This window comes from Felis catus, chromosome D2 (genome assembly GCF_018350175.1).
Source record: "Felis catus isolate Fca126 chromosome D2, F.catus_Fca126_mat1.0, whole genome shotgun sequence".
In the NCBI taxonomy this organism is placed as follows: domain Eukaryota; kingdom Metazoa; phylum Chordata; class Mammalia; order Carnivora; family Felidae; genus Felis; species Felis catus.
In genome coordinates, this window is record NC_058378.1 from 71,013,335 (window position 1) to 71,039,242 (window position 25,908).

The 25,908-nt window shown below is 41.4% G+C and overlaps 2 protein-coding genes and 1 long non-coding RNA gene across 11 annotated transcripts in view; 2 read left to right on the forward strand and 1 right to left on the reverse strand.

The window, feature by feature from the left end:
- The window catches only part of CCDC186 (coiled-coil domain containing 186), a 53,781-nt gene extending 53,222 nt beyond the window's left edge, over positions 1-559 (reverse strand). The window contains exon 1 of one of the 2 annotated variants that reach the window (XM_019813837.3): positions 373-559. In XM_019813837.3, coding sequence (XP_019669396.1) covers positions 373-521 — 149 coding nt within the window. In that variant the 5' untranslated portion in view covers positions 522-559. Of the gene's footprint in view, positions 1-339 lie in introns of both variants that reach the window. The other variant, XM_003994418.6, reaches the window with a different exon arrangement.
- An 84-nt stretch (positions 560-643) lies between these two features.
- LOC111557121 lies at positions 644-2,400 on the forward strand. Its single transcript, XR_002736936.2, has 2 exons — positions 644-1,260; positions 1,513-2,400. It is a non-coding gene; the product is annotated as an uncharacterized LOC111557121 (long non-coding RNA).
- A 2,930-nt stretch (positions 2,401-5,330) lies between these two features.
- The window catches only part of TDRD1 (tudor domain containing 1), a 50,333-nt gene continuing 29,755 nt past the window's right edge, over positions 5,331-25,908 (forward strand). Inside the window, exons 1-4 of one of the 8 annotated variants that reach the window (XM_023240961.2) lie at positions 5,331-5,474; positions 13,631-13,961; positions 16,457-16,506; positions 23,640-23,784. In XM_023240961.2, coding sequence (XP_023096729.2) covers positions 5,346-5,474; positions 13,631-13,961; positions 16,457-16,506; positions 23,640-23,784 — 655 coding nt within the window. In that variant the 5' untranslated portion in view covers positions 5,331-5,345. Of the gene's footprint in view, positions 5,586-5,901; positions 6,116-7,934; positions 8,177-12,860; positions 13,070-13,630; positions 13,962-16,456; positions 16,507-23,639; positions 23,785-25,908 lie in introns of those variants that run through there. The other 7 variants (XM_023240962.2, XM_045040702.1, XM_045040703.1 and 4 more) reach the window with 7 other exon arrangements.

Sequence of the window (25,908 nt, forward strand, 5' to 3'; positions counted from 1 at the left end):
TCGTCAAGCAGGTGGGGCTTAGCTGCAGTTCGCCCTGGGAGACCAGGCAATCGGCCCAAATTCGACTGCTCTCCAGGCACCACTCAGGAGGCACGGCCCCAGGACCCCCACCGGTCTCTGGGCCGCCGTCTCTCCAAGTCGGCCCGGGACCCAGGAAAGAAGGCAGGGAGAGGAAGGGACTCCTAACTCTGTCCCCCTAGCGCTCGCCTGCCTCCACTGTCCCCGAGAGGCCAGGCGGACGGCCGACCCGGGCCCCGCAGAGCCGCGAGGGAGGTGGGCAGTCCCGCCGCGCCGCCACCACGACTCCCGGTCCGCTTCGGGCACCCGTCAAGCACTCACCCCACTTCTCCGAGCCTCAGGCCGCACCCCTACCGAGGCCGCTGAAGCTCCGGCTCAGGACCTAATTTCTCCATAGTGGGGACCGGCAGACCATGAGGTGCGAGGAGACAGAGAAAAGGGACAACACCGACGCCGCGCTCCCTCCTTCTCGGTTTCCTCAAGCCCCCGCGGAGCTGACACATCAACAAAGATGGCGGCGACGCTGAAGCCGGCCCCACTACAGCTGAGGGGGCGGGGCTCTCTAGAGGAGCCAATCAGGGAGGCGCGGGCGGTGTGACGTGACGCACCTCGGGGCCAGTGTAACCTGTCTGCAGTGGGCGGGGCCAGGGCAGCACCGCCTCCTGCACTTGAAGTGCTGAGACCGGCGCTCAGACTCTGGGCACCTACGCCCCAACTGACTTGGCTAGCCAGCGATCCTGCTAGTCCTGTCCTGTGTCTCGCGCCACTTATGACCCAAGCCTGCTCTTTCTTTCTGTGGGACGCGCTCGTTGGATATAAGCTCACCTCACCTTTTGACCCTTCTCATATTAGTCAGGGGCATAAAGCAATAAAAGAGAATTCGAAATTGTGACTTCCCAGCTCTGATGTGCAAACCTTGCACCTGACATAGGAGGAATCAGCAGGAGCAGCCTACCTGCCCGTCGACGATTCATCCGTGGGAGAGATTCTGGGGGTTTCCATAACACCGCGTTCGTGTGTACAGGGTGGCACTCATTGCCATTGTTTAATAATAAACTGTTGGTGCGTTCGTCTCTGGCACCAGGCTGTGAGCGCCTTGAGTGCAAGAAGTGTCCTATCCGGCCTGCCAGGTGTCCTTATAGGCAGCGTGGGGAGTGACATGCGGGAGGTGCTCAAATATTAGCAACAAAAAGTGTATTGGGGGGAAAAGTGTATTGAATACAGTTGCTTAAACAGGTCCAGGTAAGTAAGGTGAATAGTTTGTGGAGATTTTGCAAACCTATACTGTCCAGTGAAGTGATGTTCTTTGGTTTACGACTCCTTATTCACAACTTATGAGTGAAAATAGTTCATTGTGACAAGTTGTCGATGTTAGAATTTGTAAAGCAAAGCTTGTTCCTGTTCTGTTAAGCTTCTTTGATACTAACTGCTGGGGGTGGAAATCACTAAAAAATTCAACATTGTGTAACTCTGTTCCTCTTTCCTTTTCAACAGGAAATAGCACCTCCTTCCTTAAATGAAAATAGTGCACTGAAACACACTGCAGTTAAAAGTGTTTTAACGGTGAAGAAATGATTTAACTTTAAAATAGTCAACCAAACATTCCTAGTGAGATATATTTTTTCAAGAGAAAATAAAAATTTAGGCCTTTTTCACAGCTCATATTGTCAGTAATAACATTCATATCATTATTTCTGAAATATACATATTAATAGTAAGCATTAAAGTAATTACGTTTCTTGAAACCAAGATTTTGAGTATTGGAGAAAGGAAATACAATACATAATCAAAGAAATTAAGTAAAAATTATGCAAACCTAAATTTGAATTTGGAAATATCAGTATGAACTCATGGTATTTTTTGTTTTTTCATTAAAAGTCTGTCCACTGAAAAGGCCTGAAACAACGATCAACACAATGCACACTCTTATTCTCCATCATTGGTAAATATAATTTCCCACCAAGAGTCACCTGGGCTCCTCTTGGATATCAAGGACTGTTTCTAAGTCTGGGGCAGGAAAAGTACAGTAAAGTCTAAGACATGTTGGTTGTATCAGAAAGCAAAGAAGAAAGTGAAGATAGGAGTTGTGTCAAAGATTCGGGGACAGGGGGTGGGCATTCAAAGGTATGCACATTGGTCAAAGGACAATTAAGCATTCAAAAATGGTAACAGCAACTGATTGATACATCTACTATGTCCAAAATTAATGTGTGTTGATTTTCTAAAACATCATTTGGCCACCTTTGGAAGATGCCAAAGAATCATCACATTCTGAAAACTGATAAAAGAATCAAGCATCCTAACTTTCCTGTTACAAACTGAATCTCAAATAGTGTGGGAAAGTTCTTCACAGAATAACGGATAATAAATGCAGAAGATAGATTTTTTCCATTTTTCTAGGCCTGATGAAATAATGGACCTAGTTAACGATCATCAATGAGTCTAAAATCATTAGAAGAAAAGCCAGTGGAAAACTTTATAGTAGATGGATGGGGCTGACAACACTTGAACCTGATAGATCAATTTTAGTATTTCTCAAAGAGACACAACTAGATAATAAGTGTCTTCTGATGTGATGCAATAGAGGAACACAATACCACCTGTGAAGTATTCTTACCAGAGGAGATGTGCTCAAAATTGAATCTAAGAAAAACTGCCATTACTTCATTTTTTGTTTGTTTGTTTTTACATTTATTTATTTTTGAGAGACAGAGTGAGACAGAGTGTGAGCTGGGGAGGGGCAGAGAGAGAAGGAGACACAGAATCCGAAGCAGGCTCCAGGCTCTGAGCAAATGTTTAGCACAGAGCCAGACACAGGGCTTGAACCCACAAACTGTGAGATCGTGACTTGAGCTGAAGTCAGACGCTCAACTGATGGAGCTACCCAGGTGCCCCTGCCATAACTTCAATATATAAATTGCAAGAAAATCATTAAAAGAAAATCTCTTTTGGGGTGCCTCGGTGGCTCAGTTGGTTAGGAGTCTAACTCTTCGGCTCTGTTCATGCATGGTCTCATGGTTCATGAGTTCCAGCCCTGTGTCGGGCTCTGCGTTGATAGCATGGAACCTGCTTAGGAGTCTATCTCCCTCTCTCTGCCCTTCCCTCATTTGCTATTTCTCTCTCAAAACAAGTTAGAAAAAATAAACTAAATTTTAAAAAAAAGGAAATCTCTTTTTAAAGTATAGTACTGAATACAAATAGAGGATCTTGTTTGGAACCTGATTTGAACATAATTATTAAAAATCATGTGAGACACTGGCAATTTTAAATACAAATTTTATGATATTAAGAAATTATTAGTGGGCCACCTGGGTGGCTCAGTAGATTAAGCGTCTGATTCTCGCTTTCAGCTTGAGTCATGATCCCTCAATATGTGGGATTGAGTCCCACATTGGTCTCTGTGCTGAGAGTCCTTAAAGAGGGGAAGCATAACTCCTCTTTCTTAGGTGTAGATGGTGTATAATGACTTCCTTCCAAAGTGTACAATATGCAAAGAGAGGTAAAACAAAAGTAACTTTAGAGTACAGAAACCTGAGGAACACCACCAGTGGGGGGGGGGGAGGGGGTGTCGCAAGCATGTTATAAAGGTATGTATGAATTGTGTCTTTCTACAATGTCAGTTTTATTCCATCATAAAGCAAGATTAATGTAACCGTAAAGCAGATTCAGGATTCTAAACTCAATGAGATCTCTATGCGTTAAATTGGCTTCCTACACATCACACCATGTATGATATAAAGTCATGCAACAAACGAGATACGATAAGGATAAGAAGTTAATGAACAAAACAAAGTCAGTGTTGTGAGCACACAGTTAAGATGAAGACTTGGTAGGTTGTGGGCCAGCTCTAGGCACCTACTGCTTAATATGTTCAAAAAGTTGAGGGTCTCTATTAGGTTTAGAGACCACTCAGGCAGAGCCTTCGGCAGCAGGCGGTCAGATGAGGAAAGGTCAACACCCAGAGAGTCTGGCAGTTTGCTGCAGAAATCCCCCCTTTTAAGAGAAGTTTAATCAATCTTGGGCCTTTGCAGGTTTCTTTTAGTGCTAGTGATTATCAGCTCCTGATTCTTCCAGGCCTTACAGATTATTACCCCTCGGTACTTCCAGTCTATATTGGTTTCGGTGATACCTGGCGTCAGCTGCAATACCCTTGGCTGCTTTCCTGATTACATCACAATTTGACCTGAGGGACGCGATCTTGCACTCTACAGGTGGAAAGCATCAACTGTCATGAATCACATCCAAGGATGTACACTTGGTATGATGCAATATGAATGGCACTTTCCCTCTGTAGCCTTCTTTCCAACAACCTATTAACTCCAGTCTTATCATGAGAGAAACATGAAACTGACAGTGGGGGAATCTTACAAGATGCCTGACAAGTACTCACTCCTGGAAACTATCAAGGTCATCAAAACAGGGAAAGTCGGAAAAACTGCCATAACCTAGAAGAGCCTAAGGTGATACGACAACGAAATGTAAAAATGTGGTATCCTGAATGGAATTCTGGCCCAGAAAAAGGACAGTAGATAAAAACTGAGGAAATCTAAATAAACCCTGGACTTTAGTAACAATGTATCAATGTTTGTTCCTTAATTGTAGCTAATGTGTCCTACTAAGGGGAAACCGGGTGTGGTTAATGTGAGAAACTACTAGCTTCTCAACTTATTCTGTAAATCTAAAACTGTTCTAAAAAAAAAATCCATTATGGGGCACCTGGGTGGCTCAGTGGTTAAGGGACCAACTTTGGCACAGGTCATGATCTCATGGTTCCTGAGTTCCAACCCTGTCTCTCTGTTCCTCCTCCATTAGCGCGCTGTCTCTCAAAAATAACAAATTAAAACAAAATCCATTATAAAGGGAAAAAAGATACAAGTCAGGATTTGCTTCCAAACAACAGGAGTGTATGAGGGGTACAAATGCAGACAAGATCCACCGTGAATTGGCAATGTTCAAACTTGGTGATCACTACAGGGGGGTACCAGGTTTCTTCTCAATTTTTTTGAAAGGCCCCTAGTCCGCCCCCCCCCCAAAGTTTTCTAAGTATTTAAGTAGCACCAACACATAACCAGGCGCACTTGGGGGGGAAGAAAAAAGTGACCACCTGTGTTTAGTTTCCAAGACCAGGCAGAGGTAACGGATTAATTTGAAAAACCTTGCAAGACTTTAAGTGGTTAGTGCGACCCAAGGGACCTTTAGGGAGTCGGTTTGCGTCTTTGCGCTCAAAATTCGCCGTCCGCGTTCGCAGGGCCACATTTCTAGAAGCAGCCGGAATAGCTACGCCGTCTCCGCAGAAGAACTTCGCGAGCACGCGGCACCGAAGCACAATGACGTGGCCGGGAGACCAGAGCTCTGCTTCCCCAGCGCACGGAGGGCGCGCGGGGGCGTCGCGGGGCGCACGTGCGCGCGGACTGCGCAGGCGCCGCTCTGGCGCCGAGCCGGACTTCGGAGATGAGGTGAATGCCGGAAGCGCACCTGGGCGGTGGGGTTCCCGGGCACCGGCGGCCGCCACCACGGCCGGGCTTCAGAGACGGGTCGGGGTCGGCGGCCCTTTTGCCTCCTACCAGGTCAGGGTTCCCAGGCGCGTGGCGGAGCGAAAAGGGAGTGCGTGAGGCCTTCGGGGCTTCAGTCGTTGGGGACCGGACGTTGGGCGCTGGACGTTAGGGTCGGGCGTTGAGGTCGGGCGTTGAGCGGGCACAAGGGGCCTGAAAGTGGAGAGAGGATGGAAGGGTGTTGGGGCCCTCGGAGCCTTAGCTGGGAAGGGCAGGTTTAGGGTTGGAGGTTGTGGTGGGGGAGGGGCGAGAGACGTGAGACTTGAGCCCCCGGGCAAAGTGGGGGGGGGGGGGAGGCTCTGCCGTACGTTTAGAAAATAGTACTTCCGGGCGTGAGCCTCCAAAATGTGAACGTCCCCTGGGATCCCATTCGAGGAGCTGTTTTCTCTGGTCGCCAAAAGAAACTATAGTTTGTGGATTCAGTTACTGCTTTTGTTTAGCTCGAAGCTGCCTGTGCAAACGACACTTAACGCTGCCTAGACTTTCCCCCTACTTCCTGCCTTCTGTAGGGAACGTAGATGCGCCATGCCTTTAGCGGGATACGGGTGAGCCAGCCCGGGTTCCTTCGGCGAGGGTTTGTAGCGTGTCTGCTGGGCGCCAATCACAGTTAGCACTTGAGTCCTTGCTATGAATACGCTGGCTTGGTTGGCCTCTGGAGTGTGAGAAGGAGCTTCTGGTTTCCTTATTGAGCTCTAAGGGTATTGAATGCGAAGCGGCACGGTCTAGGAATCAGACCTGGATTTTTCATCTCAGCTGTGCAAGGGTGCTCGCTCTGGCGCGCGGGGGTGTGGGGAGGGGATGGTTGGCAAGTTAGTTCACCTGCCCAGGTCCCCCTCACTCAGCTGGAGGAATAAGGACATAGGAATACTTTAAACCTCAGATTACTTCAGTGGGCAAAGTAGTTACTCATGAGTAGAAAAAGTTCTTGGTAGGAGTGGTATAAAAGTCGAGGTCATAGCTGCCTTTTACGCACTTTGTGAGCACCGGCCACGGTGCTAAGTCTTACACACATTCTCAAACTTAATCCTCATGGGTAAGTGTTATGAGGAAGTGAGTAAGATTGGCCGCGTTTTGCAGAAACTGAATCCTGAGAAGATGAAGTGATTGGGGTTGAGATCGCATAGCTGAAAGAGGAAGATGAGCCTTTGCTCAGATTTGGGTCTGACCCGCTTACATTTAAAACTTGTGTTCTGCTAAACCATTGGGTTTCACAGCTTTAAAACGAGTGTTTCCTTTGAGTAGCCATTCTCTTTGAACGCGTGGGGAAAACAAAAGCAAACATCAGAGAAGAAAAAGAAAATCACAGCTCAGTATCTGTTGCAAGTACTTTTGGTATTAAAGGACAATGCACAGTGGTAAAAATTCACTTTAGCCTCTAGGCTGTAGTGTTCTGGGAAGGAAGGAGAAGGCTTACTGTCACTGGTTGCAGATGCATGCTGGGATGCTCCTGGCCATATGGAAGACGGGGGAGCGGGATCCCAAGGGAGTAAAAGAAAAGGCTTGCCCCTCAGGGAGCTTCATGTTTTATTGATGTCAAATCATGAAGCCCAGAACAAAATTTACAATACAAAGCTAAGGCCTTATTTTTGCCTGTAGAACTCTCAGTCACTTCCATTCCATTGCTCTTTTATTACATCAGTGATTCCTTTAACATAAATTTGGGGACCCTCCTAATTAACCTCTTGTGTTAGGTTAAGGAAATACATAACTAATTACTATGTATTTGGGAATGGTTATAAATTCTTGCCACCAGTAGCATGTAAAAAATAGTACATTGTATATAGGGGAAACTGCTTGTTTTACGGCTGGGTAAGATTAGCCTGTGAGGTCTCATGACCCTTGCAACAGTGTCTGATACCTCTCTGTACCTGTATACCGGAAGTCAGTAGCCCGAGGTTGGGAAGCATGGCATTATGGAATAGTGTCTGCCCACTCCAGATTCGAGCATGCCCAGTGATTGACACACGATGAAGCCAAGTAGGGATAATTGCAGGTTTTTTACAAGTGTTTTTTAATGTCGAAATACATGTGTTAGAATTGATAGAACTGTAGGGGCACCTGGGTGTCTCAGTTGGTTAGGCGTCTGGCTCTTGATTTCAGCGCAGGTCATGATCTCACAGTTTGTGGGATCGAGCACAGAGCCTGTTTGGGATTCGGTTTCTCCCTCTCTCTCTGCACCTACCCCACTTGCGTGCACACACGCACTTTCTTTTTCTCTCAAATTAAAAAAGAAGAAGAATCGACAGAATTGTAAATCAAAAAAGGCATTTTTAATATAATAAACACTTTTTTAAAAAATTAAATTCTACAAGATTTTACGTAACTGCAGGTTTTACATGTACTCACAGAATTCCAGGCTGCCGCTCCAAAAGCTAGAGCATGAGTGGAAGTGGTTAGTGTTCAAAGTAAGGCGGAGTATGATTCTGCCGCCCTGCTGTTGGCTCACATCTGCAGTCCTGTGCTCTGTTAGAAGAAGCATGTCTATATGAAGGTTTCTGATGAACTAGAGAAAGTCCAGACTTGTGAGGACTCTGGAAGGTGCTACATCAGCTGGTGAAGGACCTGGAGGAAAGTTGACCTGGTGGGACATCTCAGATATTTGAAAGGTAGTGATTACAGGGCAGCAACAGAAATGGGGGGGGGGGAGTGAATTTTTTTATAAGAAAGAATGCAGTACAATTGGCTGTCCAAAATTAAAGGAAGTTAAAAGCCTCTAGTTATAGAACAGGTCTTCACCACTATTTGCTCTGGGCGTTGGAATGAAAATTCCTGAATAGGGTGAGGCAAGTGAGGTGTCTTTCTAACCTACATATTTCACCTTTTTATTTGCTGCTTACACTTGTACATTGGGTCTAAGACTGATTCTGTTGTTCCTGAAGTCAAATTTGTTGGCTCATTTTTGGAGTTTGTAAGAGTGGATGTAAGACTTGAGGTTTTGCTATTAAATTTCAGAAAACCTCATAACATGATGTAATTCTGTTTACGACTGCCAAATGTAATTTCAGATAATGAATTTCATTTTTCCTGTCGAGATTGTCATGAAAATAGTGCAGCAGTGTCTTTTAAGTAGTTTTGTATCAAAAGATTCAAATATCTTTGGAATACTTCATTGTACAAAAACACCATGGTAGGTGCTATGGGAAATCAGGGGGTTTTTGTTAATGGTTTTAAGAAGACATGGTTCCTGCACTCAAGCTACTTAAAATAACCTAGAAGACGGACATAATTGTCTATAGCTAACTGTAATACAGGGTGGAAAGTAACTGACTGTGGATTGACTGTCAGCCTTACTAAATGACAAAGTTAGGAAAGGCTATTTTGGGAGTTACATGTTGTGTATTGAGGGTCCCACTGGTGTCTTGAGAAGAGGACTATACCCTACTTTTGTGGTTTAAACATTACTTGATCCTTTACTTGGTTTAGAATTAACTACACTTTAGGAGAAATAGGCTCAATTTAAATGTAATAGTAATATTTTAATTTTTAAGGATATTTTAATCTTTAAATTTTTTTTTGATGTTTATTTTTGAGAGAGAGCGTGAGTGGGGGAAGGGCAGAGAAAGAGGGAGACAGAGTCTGAAGCAGGCTTCAGGCTCTGAGCTATCAGCACAGAGCCTGATACAGGGCTTGAGCTGTAACTCACCAGCCGAGCCATGAGATCCTGACCTGAGCTGAAGTTGGACGGTTAATCAACTGAGCCCCTGAGATGCCCCAGAGATGTTTTAATCTTTAAAATGCTTTTTTCTATAAAAGTAATTCTTATAATTTGTAAAATTATATATAGTGAAAAAGATTCCTTTGTCAACCTACTTTACACAACACTCATTGTTTTAAAAGTTAATGTATTTCATTGATCATGCTTACATGCAGGGGTTATTTTTTTTTCCAGTCATTATATTGGATATACAGTGTTTCTGATTTTTCATTTGCTGTTTTAACACATTTCACAATATTTTTAAAACTAGGACCCTAAATGGCAACGTTAATATTCTATTTAGTAATGGCATCACAGTTAACTTTTTTCTCCAGTATTTTTCATCATTTTAAATTGGATTTTTGTTATTTAGGATTATTTTAATGGGATGATTTCTAGAAGTAGAGTTGCCAGATGAGTGACTAGGAATGTTTTTAAGAAAACATCTATATCTCAGGGTGCCTGGGTAGCTCGAGTGTCCGACTTCGGCTCAGGTCATGATCTCACGGTTCAGGAGTTCGAACCCCACATCAGGCTCTGTACTGATAGCTCAGAGCCTGGAGCCTGCTTTGGGTTCTGTGTCTCCCTCTCTCTCTGCCCACCCCCCCCCCGCCATGTTTTGTCTCTCTCAAAAATAAACATTAAAAAATTTTAAGAATACATTGAAATCTTAAGAATGTATAGAGACATACATACATGTACATATGTGTATGTATGTATATTCAAATTGTCTCCCAGTAAGAACATATTACTTTATATTCCCTGCACTAAAGAGTGTCCTTGGGGCGCCTGGGTGGCGCAGTCGGTTAAGCGTCCGACTTCAGCCAGGTCACGATCTCGCGGTCCGTGAGTTCGAGCCCCGCGTCAGGCTCTGGGCTGACGGCTCGGAGCCTGGAGCCTGTTTCCGATTCTGTGTCTCCCTCTCTCTCTGCCCTTCCCCCGTTCATGCTCTGTCTCTCTCTGTCCCAAAAATAAATAAACGTTGAAAAAAAAAAATTAAAAAAAAAAAGTGTCCTTTTTTTTTTTTTTTTTTTGTTAACGTTTATTCATTTTTGAGACAGAGAGAGACAGAGCATGAATGGGGGAAGGTCAGAGAGAGAGGGAGACACAGAATCGGAAACAGGCTCCAGGCTCCGAGCCGTCAGCCCAGAGCCTGACGCGGGGCTCGAACTCACGGACCGCGAGATCGTGACCTGGCTGAAGTCGGACGCTTAACCGACTGCGCCACCCAGGCGCCCCAAGAGTGTCCTTTTTAATCACGCTCATGCTGGGTAGAAAATAAGTTACTTAATTTCAATTTTTGTTTTTTATTACAAATGAGGTTGAATGTTTTTACCCCTATGTTTATCAACCAGTCTTCATCTTTTATGCATTCTGTTCATGACTTTTGCTCACATGTTTTATTGGTATCTATCAATTGTGCTGCAAATAACAGAAAACTCATGGGTTTATTTGATGCCATAGCAAGTCTATGCATAGATCAGAGCTGACATACTGACTCCAGGTTACCGCCAGAGACCCCAGGTGCTCTGCCTTTCCAGCTCTACGAACCTTAGAGTGTGTGTTCTTCTTTTTGCTTATTTAAGCTTCCTGATTGCGTTATAGGAAGAAAGGGGTGAAGGATCCTGCTAGCCAAACCTGTCCATGTTCATCAAGAAAGGACAGAGCTTTCTGGGAAGTTCTCAGGAGGATTGATTATGGCCAGTGTTGTCTCTAGTGCCAGCTGACAAATTGGAGGTAGAAGATGGCCTTTTTGGGTCAATCACAGTGTCTGCTACAGTATCCGAATGTTTTTACTGTTTATCACATTTTTAAAAATTTTGGTGTTGAATTTTTCACCTATGTGTTCATCTTTATTTCCTGGCCTCTTTGCTATTTCTTGTAAGTTTTTGTTTTATAGAGTCATGTTTGCTATCAGTTTCTTCGTGATATTTTACCACTTTTAAACAAAAAGCCCCAGAACCCTTCATCTTCTAATGTAGTTGTTGTAGGCTGATTCCCTGGGAAATAAAACCTGAGATGGAGGTTTGTGTACTGTGATGAGTGAACATGGCATTAGTGTTTCTGGAGTTCGTTGGGGTGGCCGTTCTAGTCCAGTATATGCCCAGTACTGGAAAAATGAATGCTTTTGGTTGTATTCATCGTGGTATTTAAAATATCACCACTTGCTTTCTGTATCTTGACAACTGTCTAAGGCACTCGTGACATTAAAAAAAAATTTTTTTAATGTTTATTTTTTTCTGAGACAGAGCATGAGTAGAGGAGGGGCAGAGAGAGAGGGAGACACAGAATCTGAAGCAGGTTCCAGGCTCTGAGCTGTTAGCACAGAGCCCATCGTGGGGCTTGAACTCACAAACCGTGAGATCATGACCTGAGCCGAAGTCAGTTGCTCAACCGACTGAGCCACCCAGGCACCCCAGCACTCCCGATATTTTTGAAGTTGAGTTCTATTTTTATCGGCTATTAATATTAGTATTCCACCTTTTTTTTTTTGGTTGTTTGCATAGCATGTGTTTTAGTTCTGTTATTTACAGCATTGCTATATAATTTCGTTTTTATCTCTGCTGCTTATGCATAACATTTAGCTGGATCTTTTTCTCCCTAAGTCTTTTTCTCTTTTAATTGAGACTCAATCACTGATACTTGGATTTGGTTCTGTCACATTTGATGTTTTCTACTGAGCATGCTTGAATTTTTTTTTTCTGTTAGACTGAGATTTTTTCTTCAGTAATTTTATTTTTTTCTTCAGTAATTTTAAATTCACGTATTGTTTTTGTTCTAGTAGTTACCCTAATATGTTAATGCATTTTTTTTATAAGTTTATCCGTTTACTTTGAGAGAGCACATGTGGGAAGGGCAGAGAAAGAGAATCCCAAGCAGGCTTTGCACTGTCAGCATGGAACCCGATATGGGGATCGAACTCAGGAACCGTGAGATTATGACCTGAGCCGAAACCAGCAGTCGGACACTTACCTGACTATGCCACCCACACACCCTGGGAAATGCACATTCTTTAAATTTCTTGTACAGAGTGTGTGGCATTACTTCGTATTCCTACCCTCACCCAGTTTCCCCTGGCAGTTACTTCTCTTTTGTAACTCAGCGTCCACGGTATTTCTTACCGCGTCCAACTTTAACTTTCTTCGGTGTAGGTGTGCTTTCCCTGGCAGCTGCAGGATCTCTCACCGTGACTGCCTATCTGCAGGCCTTGTGTTAGGGATCTTTCCAGGATCTGGTCCTCAGAGAGTTCCCCACCTTTGAGTGTGCCTGTGTGTTTCTTTTCATTTCATTATTTTTTCTCTATCGTCATGGATTAGGCTAGGCCTAATTTAAAGCAGAAAATGAAATAGGCATTTTAGGACACCAGGAGGAGGACTTTTCTGCTATTTTTTTTATCTTCTATTTAAAACAATGTTAAGCAACATTTAGATGATACTCATACCAGTTTAATTTTTTGTGGCTTTTTTTTTTTTTGAGCAGTTTTGGAACGATAGGCAGTTTTGCCTGCAGTCAATAGACAAGCGGTGATAACTCACTACACAAAGAAAAGTTGTTTGTCCACTTTTATTACTTCCCTTGGGCAGGACACTTAGTGTTCTTTAAGAGTAAGAGAAAAACAACAAGCCAGCATAAGGTCTGGATGGAGGTTTTTCATAGGCACGTTGCAACAATATGCTACCTTCTTTTCAGAGAAGGATGCAGACAGATAATCCTGAAAAACAGTAGATACAAGTTACAGTTTATGGAAGCGCAGCTGGAGATGATCAAAGCAGAGGCCTTGGGAAGAAAAACAGATCGCATGGAGGTCAGCTGAAGCAAACTGAAGGATGGCTGGGAAGGAAGGAGCTAACCTGGGGGATGAGAGAGGCGGGGATGGAGGGGCGTGGCCATTGGGGAGCTGGGCTCAGCAGATACAAGGTCATACCATCTAAATAGGAGCCAGTAGAGGGATTCTAGAAAGGTAGGCAATGACCCGATGAAAACAATGCCCTTTATTGTATTTCATCTTTAAGTTGCATGCACTGAGTTGGAAATATTTCTTTTAAAATGTGAAAGTTCTATCGTTTCAAAAGCTTTTTAAAGTAAGAAACGGTGTCGAACTCTGAGATTATTCTTGATGTCTCTTGAGTTGTTAGTTTTTTTTGTCTGTGGTTGAATTGTGTGAAACTTGGGAGTTTGTGCTTATCGATAGAGAATCGAATTGTTTTTTTTCTTTTGCCTTTAGGCCAGGCTGTGATATCACAGTTACCTCTGCTTTGGAATCATTCAGGAGCATTACCTGTTACATAAAAAGAAATCACCTGGGCCTACAATGCTTCTACTTTTGTAATTAAAAATTGCCTTGTAAATATGCTTCTTCCCGTAGACTTCTGTGAATGTCGCATTGCCGCGTAGTATGATGTCAAGAAATCATTTGGAGGCATCTACTTATAAAATGACAGAGCCATTTAATTTTGAGAAAAATGAAAACAAGCTTCCACCATGTGATTCTTTAAGAAGTCCTGGAGGACATGCTAACCACCCTAACTTCCGGTTGAAAAGTCCAGAGAATGGAAATAAAAAGAACAATTTTTTGCTTTGTGAGCAAACCAAACAGTATTTGGCTAGTCAGGAAGACAATTCAGTGTCTTCAAACTCTAATAGCCTCAGCAGAGAGGTGACTGGATCCAAAGGAGACAGGAAAACGTTGCCAACAGGTAAGTGGAAACTACAGGTTTAATACTTCTTGATTCTGGTGGTTTCTTTGGCTTATCACAAGTATGTAATTACACACCCATGGGCTATTAACAGAATAACGAAATGGCCACCTTGTAGTATTTGCATTTAAATATTAATCTAGAAGGAAAAACCAGGTGCCAAGTAGCTGCCTTTGACTAGATTCATCACAAAAAGGATTCCTGAGGAGAGAATGTCTATCTCCAGAGGAGCCCCTCCCACCCCCACAATTGAAGGACTAGGAGTGTAGAAAGGAAATACTGTACTCTGGCTTTTTATGTGAACTCTACAGATTGACCATATTTAAAAAATACTATGCAAATTGTATGCATACAAAAGCTCACAAAAATGTAGCTAATACATTAAATTGTTTCATGAGGTGGTGTTTTTTGTTTTTTTTTTTTGTTTGTTTGTTTGTTTTCCCCCCTTTAGTCCTCAGTCCTAAAAACCTGGTTTTTAAGGAGGCTGGGCCCTGGATGAATGTGTATCAGATATGATCTTTTTTTTTTTTTTAATATTTTTTTAAATTTATTTTTGCGACAGAGAGAGACAGAGCATGAGCAGGGGAGGGACAGAGAGAGAGGGAGACGCAGAATCGGAAGCAGGCTCCAGGCTCTGAGCTGTCAGCACAGAGCCCGATGCGGGGCTTGAACCCACAGACTGTGAGATCATGACCTGAGCCGAAGTCGGATGCTTAACCGACTGAGCCACCCCGGCGCCCCTCAGATACGATCTTTTAATGTTACGGTGATGTAGTTCTGGCACGGGGTTTCCCAAGAGGTCGAAACTATTTTCTGAATCTCAAAAATCATTTGCTGCCTTTGTTGTGCCAACTTTACGCTGGTGCAAAAGCAAAGATGAGTAAACCAGTGGTGCTTGTTAGCTCCACATAGGGACACCAGCCTGGGTTAGTGCTCACTGAGTTTTTCATCGCTATGCACTTGTAGTTAAGACAGACAAAGGTGGAAATGCCAGTTTTACTAAAGTACGTCCTTGACAAAGCAGTAAGAGTTATTACGAAATCTTGAACCTTGCGTACAGGTGTTTGTAGTAACAAAATGGGAATTATCCCCAGCTTCTGCTTCATAACGAAGTATGAAGAGCGTGTGTGTGATTGAGTTCTGAGCTGTATGGAAACTTTTTTCTTTGAACATCATTTCTACTGGAAAAGAATGACAAACTCTGGTTATTCAGATCTAGAGATGTGGCAGTCTCAAAAATGAACAAAGTGAGCCTGTCGCCTCAAGGAATACACTTGACAGTATTTTGTTGCTAATGATAAAATTCGAGCTTTTAAGCAAAAATGAGAATTTCAGGAAGCTTGTATCTGCCACTCTGTGACAACTTCTCAATACTTAAAAATAAAGACTGTCCTCGTGAGATGCAGAGGGATGTTAACTAACACACGTGAATTTTTCACTATTGTAAAATGAAATCGTCCACATTTGGAAGATCTGCGTAACTCAGACTTTCTCAGTCTTTTCCAAATGACCAGTGTGTGATGTTGCGAAGTCACGTATAGGTTAAACATGTATGAATGAATGTGCATTCATGAATCAAAGTGCAAACGTATAAATCCACTCAAGGTGCAAGATGAATCAGTGGATTTCGGTGTCACATTATGAAAAAGTTTCAGATTCCACCTTGCAGCTCCTCCTTAAACTACCTACCCCTTGAGTTTTGGCATGATATTAAAGGAAAATATCCATAATTATCTGAGAAGGCCGTTAAATACTTCTCCTTTTTGTAACCATGTGTCTGTGAGAGGCCAGGTTTTCTTTATATGCTTCAATCAAAGCAACATATCACAGTGGATTGAATGCAAAAGCAGATGTGAGTCTATCATTAAACCAAACATTAAAGATGGGTGCAAAAATGTAAAACAGTGCTACCCATAATTTTTTTTTTGCTTTAGAAAATGTATTTGCTTTAAAAATAAAAACAATCATGTCTACATGTAATAATTTATGTTTAAATGTTTTTAATTTTAAAAGTTTAAAATTTCTAATTATAATTTCTTTTTTTTTAACATTTTTTTAAATTAAGTTAGCTTTAATTTTAAATTAAGTAAGCCCCAGTGTGGGGCTTCAGTTCACAACCCTGAGATAGAGTCACATGCTTTATTGATTGAACCAGCCAGGCGACCCTTAATTTCTAGTATTAGTAAATATTGACAGACATGAGCCATATAAACAAAATCTCTTTGAGGTTCTCAGTAATTTCTAAGTGTGTAAATGAGTCTGGTGTTCAAAAATGTCTGAGAACTGCTGCCTTAGTGAATTGAGAAAAGTTCACAGTAAGAAGATTGGTATTTAAGGAAGTTTCAGGCAAATCCTTTATCATTAGGAAAAAGTAGGATTGTTTAGTGTACCTTTAAGGCTATTATGGTATAATTTTATTATTTGAATATCTAATTATGGTATTGTACATTTCTAGGAACAAAGTAATATTTGGCTTTTATGTTTTCCCTCTCTAGGAAACTCAGTGTCACCATTAAATGTTGCAAACAATTCACCACCCAAAGAAGTAAGTAGTAGTGTGATGTGTCAGGACTTTTTTTTTTTTTCTGTTTTGTGTTTTTGTTTGGGTAAAAGATTCTAAACATACTTTGTATTGTGTTAATGAAGAATTATTCAGTTTTCAGGTATTAGTCAAGGTCGAGCTTCCATTTCTTTAACCTAGTACCTGTTTTTTTTTAATTATAATTTTTTTAATGTTTATTTATTTTTGAGAGAGAGAGAGACAGGGTACAAGCAGGGGAGGAGCCGAGAGAAAGGGAGACACAGAATCCAAAGCAAGCTCCAGGCTCTGAGCTGTCAGCACAGAGCCCGACGCGGAGCTCTAACTCAACAAACAGTGAGATCATCACCCAAGCCAAAGTCGGACGCTCAACCGACTGAGCCACCCAGGCGCCCCTAACCTAGTACCTTTTAAAAACAATTCTTTCTTTTTAGGTAATTGTAGATTACCATGCAATTGTAAATGCAACTCCGCAGTTGACATGCAGAAATAATACAGATCCTGTGTAGCTGTTTCCCGTTTTTCCCTGTGGTAACTTGCTAACTTGCTGCAGAACTTTGTATAATAGGACAACCAGGAGATTGACAGTGATAGAGTCAGGATACAGAACATTTCCATCATTCCCTTGCATGCTTTTTTTATGGTCCTATCCATTTCGCTCTTGCCCTTACCACTTCCTTAATCCACGGAAGCCACTAAATCTAATCCACATCCACAGTTTTGTCATTTCAAGGATGTTGTATAAATGGAGTCCTACAGTATGTAACCTCTTGGGATTGGGTATTTTCACTCAGCATAATTCTCTGGAGATTCATCTAGGCTGTTGTATCCATAATTCTGTTTTTATTGCTGAGTAGTAGTCCATGGTTTAACATTCACATGTTGAAGTACATCTGTATTGTTTCCAGTTTTTGACTCTTCCAGCTAAAACTGTTCTAAATATTCACATGCAAGGTTTATGTGAACATAAGCTTTTTGTTTTTGTTTATTTTTGCTCTGGGACAAAGGCCCAGGAGTATAATTTCTGGATCATACAGTATCACATATTTAAGAAACTACTAAAGTGTTTTCTAGCATAGCTATACCATTGTATGTTTGCACTGAGAAAATCTGCATCCAGCATCACCACCAGAATTTGGCGGTGGTTGTATTTTTACCGCCCCCATTCTCATCAGTATGTGGTGATATTTCATCGTGATTTTGTGCTCCCCCTAATGGCTAATGATAAACACCTTTTCACGTACGTATTTGCCATGTGTATATCCTTTTTGGTGAAACGTTTATTCATACCTTTTGTTCATTTTCTAATATGGATTGTTTATTTTTTTAACTGCTGAGTTTTGAAAGATCTTTATATATCCCAGATTCTAGTCTTTTGTCAAACTTGTGATTCACACATGTTCTCTCCCAGTCTGTAGCTTGTCTTTTCATTCTCTTACTAGGGTGTTTAGCAGAGCAAAAGTTTTTAATTTTAATGATGTCCTGATCTATTTTTCCTTTTATGGATTATGCTTTTGGTGTCCAGTCTAGAAACTCTTGCTACTTGGGCTTCAGGAAAAAAAAAATTTTTTTTCCCAAAAAGTTTTATAGTTTTACATTTAGATTTGTGGTCCATTTTGAGTTAAAGTTGTGAGACTTAGGTCAAGGTTTTTTTTTTTTTTTTTTTAATGTCTAATTTCTCTAGCCCTATTTGTTAAAAATGATGTATTTCCTCCACTGAATTGCTTTTGTACTTTTATCAAAAGTTAATTGGGCATATTTGTGTGGGTCTATTCTGGATTTTCTCTGGTTTTCCATTGACCTATCTATATATTCCTCCCACAATACCATACAGTATTGGAGCTATGTAGTAAGTCTTGAAGTTGGGTACTGTGATTCCTCCCACTTTTTTTTTTAATGTTTATTTATTTTGAGAGAGATCGACAGAGCACGAGCGCGGGAGGTGCAGAGAGAGGAGGAAACAGAATCTGAAACAGGCTCCAGGCTCTGAGCTGTCTGCACAGACACTTAACCGACTGAGCCACTCAGGCGTCCCCCCGCCCCACGCTTTTTTTTTTTCATGATTGTTTTAGCTTGTACGTAGCTCATATGCCTTCCAATATACATTCTAGGATAATCTTGTCCATATCTGCAAAAAGTCTTGCTGAGATTTTGATAGGAATTGTATTAAACCTGTATATCAACTTAAGGATTATGGGTATCTTTGTTGTGTTGAATCTTCCAGTCCATGAATATAATCTCTCTCTTCATTTTTACTTAGATCTTTGATTTCTTTCATTTCGTAGTTTTCAGCTTATAAGTTCTGTGCACATGTTATTATATTTACACCTAGGTGTTTTTTTTTAGTGATTGTAAATGCTATTATATTTTTTATTTCCATGTGTTGTCATGTTCATGGCTAATATATATAAATATGGTTTTGCATGTTTTTCTTGTATCCTGTGACTTTGCTGAAGTCACTTTAGGGATTTTTTTTTTTTTTAGACATGCCTTGGTATTTTCTATATAGGCAATTTTATCTTCTGCAAAGAGGAACAGTTTTATTTCTTTTCAATATATGTGCTTTATTTTTTTATTTATTTTTTATTTATTTATTTTTTTTGCTTTATTGCACTGGCTGGAACTTCTAACCCTGTGTTGAATAAGAGTGGAGACAATGGATATCTTGCTTTATTTCCAAACTCAGTGGGAAAGCATTGAGTCTTTTACTATTAAGTGTAATGTTAGCTGAAGGCTTTTTGTAGATGAGCCTTATCAAGTTGATGAAATTTTCTATTTCTACTTTTTTGATGGTTTTTATTGTGAATCAGTGTTGAGTTTTAATTTTTTTTTAATGTTTATTTGTGAGACAGACAGACAGACAGACATAGAGGATCCAAAGCAGGGCTTCGGAGGGAGACAGAGGATCTTATGTAGGCCCGAACTCAGGAGCCAGGAGATCATGACCTGAGCCAAAGTTGGACACTTAACTGACTGAGCCACCCAGGTGCCCTGGTGTGGAGTTTTTCTAAATGCTTTTTCTTCATTCATTGATAATTGATCCTTTAGGCTGTTAATTTGGTGGATTTCGTTGATGTTTTAAAATATTCTTTGGGGCACCTGGGTGACTCAGTTAAACATCTGGCTCTTGATTTTGGCTCAGGTCACGAACTCACGATGGGTCATGATGTGGGTCATGAGATTGAGCCCCGCGTTGGGCTGGGCACTGGGCATGGATCCTGCTTAAGACTGTGTCTCTCCCCCTCTGCCACTCCTCTGCGTGTGTGTGTGTGTGTGTGTGTGTGTGTGTGTGTGCGCGCGCGCTTGCGTGCTGTCTGTCTTCCTCTCAAAAAAAGAAATAAACGTAACCAGCCTTACATCCCTGGAATGAACTCCACTTTGTCATGGTGTATAATTATTTTTATATATTGCTGAATTACATCTGGTATCATTTTGAGAAGGATTTTTACATCTGTTTTTATGAGCAATGTTTGTAATTTTCTGTTTTTTACTGTCTTTGTATGGTTGGGGAGCAAAGGGAATATTAACTTTCTGAAATAGAGGTTGTATAGGACGGGTGTTAATTTTTTAAACATTTGGTAGTATTTGCCAGTGAAAACCAGATAAGTATGAAGATTTATTTTTTAGGAGTTTTAAAATTATTTCAATTTATTTAATATTTATAACACTATTCAAATTATGTCCTATTGCGGTGATTTGTGATTTGCGACGAATTGGTCCATTTTGTCTACATCATGAGATATATATGTGTAGAGTTCAAAGTATTTCACTGTCATATTTGTCTTCATGGTCTATAGTACGATACATTGTTTCATTCCTGATACTGATCATTTCTGTCTTGTTTAGTTTTTCAACAGTCTTGTGAGATCAATTTTATTGATCTTTTCAAAGAACCAGGTTTAGTTTCATTGATTTTTCTCCCAAGTTTTTATTTTTAATTTCATTGGTTTCTGTTTTTGTCTGTATTGTTTCCTTCTGTTTGCTTTGAGCATTATTTTTCTTAGTTTTTAGGTTCTTAAGATGGGAATTGAGATTATTGATTTAAGACTTTTCCTCTTTTCTAACATGTGAACTTAGTGCTATAAATTTCCCTCTTGGCAACGCTTTAACTGTGTCCTACAAATTTTGATTTGTCATATTTTCTTTTTTTTCAGCATTTTTTATTTCCTTTGAGACTTCCTCTTTGACTAATGAGTTCTTTAGAAGTGTATTGTTTAATTTTCAAATATTGGCAGATTATTTGTTACTGCTACTTCAAATTTGAGCCCACTTTGGTTGAAAACCATCCTCTGTATGTCTTAAAATCTTTTAAGTTTGTTTTATGGCCCAGTATATGGTCTTAGTATACGTTCTGTTAGCATTTGAAAACAATGTCCATTCTGCTGTGGTTGGGCAGAATGATCTATAAATGTCTAACAGAATCTGTTGGTTGTTGGTGATCTTGAGTTCTTCTGTTTCTTACTGATCTTCTGTCTAGTTCTATTCCTTGTTGAGGGAGGGATGTTAAAGTTCTGATGATCTGTTTTCAGTTTAGTTTTGCTTCACAAATGCTTCTATTCTAGAAGTCTGTTGTACTTACTGTATTTTTGTTTAATATGTTCTTCCTCCTCTTTTGTTCCAGCATTCTTTCCTTTATCATTTCCTTTACGTTTAGAGAACTTCCTTTAGCCAGCCATTCTTATAGGATAGGTCTGCTGGTGACAAATTCTTAGTTCTCTTTCACTCAAGAATGTCTTGATTTCTTCTTTTCTGCAGGATATTTTTCCTAGATAAGTTTCTCAGCTAATGGTTCTTTTCTTTCAGCACTTGAGAAATGTTGTGCCATTTCCTTCTGTTCTCCAGGTATCTGATGAGAAATCTATTCTCATCTGAATTATTTTTTCCCCATAGGTAAGATGTGCTTTCCCTCTCTCTGCTAAGCTTTTTTGTCTTTAGGTTGAAGAATTTGGCTAAGATGTGTCTTTGTGTGGATTTTTTTGATTTGGCTTGGAATTTGCTCACCTTCTTAATTTTGTTGATTTTTATCTTTTGCCAAATTATGTGAGTTTGGGGCATTTTTTTTTCAACGTTTATTTATTTTTGGGACAGAGAGAGACAGAGCATGAATGGGGGAGGGGCAGAGAGGGAGGGAGACACAGAATCGGAAACAGGCTCCAGGCTCTGAGCCATCAGGCCAGAGCCTGACACGGGGCTCGAACTCCCGGACCGCAAGATCGTGACCTGGCTGGCTGAAGTCGGGCGCTTAACCGACTGCGCCACCCAGGCGCCCCTATTTTTTTTATTTGAGAACTTCTTCAGTTCTAATTGTTTATTTTTGAGAGAGAGTTGGGGGGGCAGGCAGAGAGAGAGGGAGACAGAATCTGAAGCAGGTTCCAGGCTCTGAGCTGTCAGCACAGAGCCAGACCTGGGGCTCAAACCCACAAACTGTGATCATGACCTGAGCTGAAGTCAGATGCTTAACTGACTAAGCCACCCAGGCATCCCAGGACTTCTTCAGTTCTGCCTTCTTTCTCCTTCTGTGACTCTGAAGACATGAATGTTAAATATTTTGTCATAGTTCCATAGGTCTTTGAGACTCTGTTAATTTAGTTTTTTTTTTCTCCACTAGGTTTTTTCTCTGATGTTCAGATTAGGCATTTTCTATTGTTCAGTCTTCAAGTTTACGGATTCTTTCCTCTGTCCCCTCCATTCTGCTAATTGCATTTAAAATATTTCTTTTACTCTTCAGTTGTAGAACTTCCATTTGGTTCTTCTTTATATTTTCCATTTCTTTGCTGAGACTCTTTTCATTTGTTTCAAGTGTGCTCATAATTGCTTATTACTTATGACTGCTATAAAATCTTTGTCAAATAGGGGTGCCTGGGTGGTTCAGTTGGTTAAGCATCTGACTTCGGCTCAGGTCATGATCTCGTAGTTTGTGAGTTTGAGCCCAGCATCGGGCTGTGTGCTGACAGCTCGGAGCCTGGAGCCTGCTTGGGATTCTGTGTCTCCCTCTCTCTCTGCCCCTCGCCTGCTGACAGTCTGTCTCTCTCTGTCTCTCAATAATAACTAAACGTTAAAAAAAAATTAAAAAATCTTTGTCAAATAGACGTCTCTGTCATCTTGATGTTGACATCTTTTTTTTTTTTTTTTTCCCATTCAGTTGTGATTTTCCTGTTTTTTAGTATGGCAAGGTATTTTCTATTGAACCTGGCACATTAGGGCGTTATGTTAATGAAATGCCATATCTTATTTAAACTTTGTTTTAGCTGGCTTCCTCTGACACAGAGGAAGGTGGGTGCTGCCAGGTGAGAGTAGATGTCCAGGTTCCCTACTCAACCTCTGACACTCAAGGGGATGCTCTTCCTTACTTCTGGGTAAGGGTGGGAGTTCCTGACTCCTCGTGGGCCTCATGGGATACCTCTTCCATGGCTGGGAGTGATGAGTGCCTCTGGACTGACGTGGAAGTCAGGTAGAGTGGGGAGAGAGTAAGTGGGCCAGGGTGGGGAGTTGGAGGCGGTGGGAGAGTTTGGAGACCCTCGTCACTCTTGAGTGGTGGTGAGAAGTCCTCATTGTCCACAAGGCCTTCTCTTCCACTTCCCCAATAATGGTGGTGAGGGGGAGAACTCGTACCTGCCGGGTGGAAGTCCAGGTTCCCCATGTGGTGTTCATGGGGAGACCCCAGGGATGAAGTGCCAGCTCCCTACCCTAGAACAGGGCCACAGCTTTTTTCCGTGGTGTTTGTTTAGGGTAGAGCAGTTATTGATGAACGTTTTCTGTATTGCTGTGCTGCCTGTTTCCTGGTCATTTGGTTAAAGAGAGCAGACTTTTTGTTGGGGCTTTTATTGTTTGTACCATTTGGCATTTCTGGGTTGCTGGCTTCTCCAGCACCCTGTCTGGGGTGTATGAGAGAAAAGGAAAACTCAAGAAACTCGTTGCCTTGTTCTCTGGGTCCCAAGTTTCCTAGCCTGTCTGCTGCTTTCTGTCAAAGTCATCTTATGTTTATTTACATAAACGTCCAGGGTTTTTTAGTTGGACTTAATGGGAGGAATAGGGAAAAGTACATCTACCTTACTTTCTCAGAAGAGGAAATCCCAAATACAGTATTAAAAAAAAAAGTACTACCAAGTTTTAATATTGCTATTCTCTTCTCTTAATAGAAGCCTAGCAATAATGTGCCTCCTGCAAAGTCAAAAAAAATGCACAAGTTGGTTGGGAATTCCTTGTCCATAAATAATTCAGCACTCTTCAGATCCTTAGGACCTCCTTTTCGATCAACAACTTGCCATCGATGTGGCCTGTTTGGTAAGCATATTTCCCTCTGGTGTCTGGATTATTTTTTCACACATTTGAAAACAATATATATTATTTTAGAGAGAGAGCAGGAGCAAGGGAGAGGGGTGGGGAGTGGGAGAGAGAGAGACAGAAAGAGGATGAATGAATCTTAAGCAGGCTCGACGCTAAGCACATTGCCTGGTGTGGGGCTCAATCTCATGTGCTCTAGATCTAAACTGATCACTTCATGACCTGGGCCGAAATCAAGAGTTGGACGCTCAATCGACTGAGCCACCTAGGTGCCCCTGAAAAATATTTTTATTATGGAAAGTTTAAAATTTATTAAATGTAAACAGTAGTGTGTGTGTGTGTGTGTGTGTGTGTGTGTACCATATACGCATCTCACCTTCGGCAGCTACCAACATCTTAAAGTTCTTGTTTGTCCGTACCTTTGTACTCTTGAAGCTTCTTCACCTGTTATTTTCTATAGTTTTGTTTGTGATAATATTGACATGCACAGACTCAGACCCTATCAAGATACAGAATATTTGTCGTCTTAGAACGTTCCCTCATCATCCCTTCCAGTCTCTGTACTGCTAGAGGCAACCACAGTTGTTCTTGCACCATAAAGTAGTTTTCCAGCTTGTGAATTTCGTATAAATGGAATCTTACAGTATTGACTCCTCTGTGTAAAGCTTTTTTTTTCATTTAGAATAATATTTTTCAGATTAATCTATGTTCTTTGTAATTTTTGTTAAGTAGTATTTGTATGATTATGTCACTGGATTGCTTGTGTTTAGCTTTGGCTGTTATGAATAGAACGGTCTACATATTTTTGCACAAGTCCTTGTGTAAGCATAGGTTTTCATCTCTCTTGGGTACATACCTAGGAGTACAACTGCTAAGTCAAAGGGTAGGTATATGTTGAACTTCAGAGGAAACAGCCAAACCATTTTCCAAAGTAGGTGTTTCATTTTATGTTCCTAGTGGTACTGAATTCTGGTTGCTCCACATCTTTGTTATTTGGTGTTGTCAGTCTTTTCAGTATTGGCCCTTTTCCTGGGTGTATAGAGGTATCTCATTGTGGTTTTACCTTGCATTTCCCCCATGATCAGTGAGCAGTATTTCATGTGCTTACTGGCTATTTGCATAGTTAGCTCCTTTGTGTTTTTTTCTATCTCTTTTAGAGAAGAGGCATTCAAAGTCAGCCAGGTTTTATTGTTGTTTCGTAATGTGCTTTGTCTTGGTTTTTTAGATGACATATTTTTTTCTGCCTGTATACTAATAGGATTTAAAAAATTTTTTTAGGGGCGCCTGGGTGGCGCAGTCGGTTAAGCGTCCGACTTCAGCCAGGTCACGATCTCGCGGTCCGGGAGTTCGAGCCCCGCGTCGGGCTCTGGGCTGATGGCTCAGAGCCTGGAGCCTGTTTCCGATTCTGTGTCTCCCTCTCTCTCTGCCCCTCCCCCGTTCATGCTCTGTCTCTCTCTGTCCCAAAAATAAACGTTGAAAAAAAAAATTTTTTTTTAAAAAATTTTTTTAAAGTTTATTTATTTTGAGAGAATGAGCATGAATGGGGGAGGGGAAGAGAGGGGGAGAGGGAATGCCAAGCAGGCTCCGTGCCGTCAGCACAGAGCCTGATGTGAGGCTTGAACTCATGAACTGTGAGATGATGACCCGAGCCAAAATCAAGAGTCAGATGCTTAACCGACTGCACCATCCAGGTGCCCCACTAATAGGATTTTTTAATACTTTATCTAAAAAACTTCCTGGGTTTTTCTGGGTGTGATTCTCTTGATTAGTTTTTGTTTTGTACTTTTTTAGTGGCACAAGGTAATAAGCCACATCAGTCTGTTTGCACAAGTATGTTCTTATGGCCACACATTTTCTGTTTCCTTTGATTGCTTTTTTAAAAACATGTATTCTAGGGGCGCCTGGGTGGCTCAGTCGGTTGGGCGGCCGATTTCGGCTCGGGTCATGATCTCACGGTCCGTGAGATCGAGCCCCGCGTCGGGCTCTGTGCTGACAGCTTGGAGCCTGGAGCCTGTTTCGGATTCTGTGTCTCCCTCTCTCTGACCCTCCCCCGTTCGTGCTCTGTCTCTCTCTGTCTCAAAAATAAATAAACATTAAAAAAATTTAAAAAAAAACATGTATTCT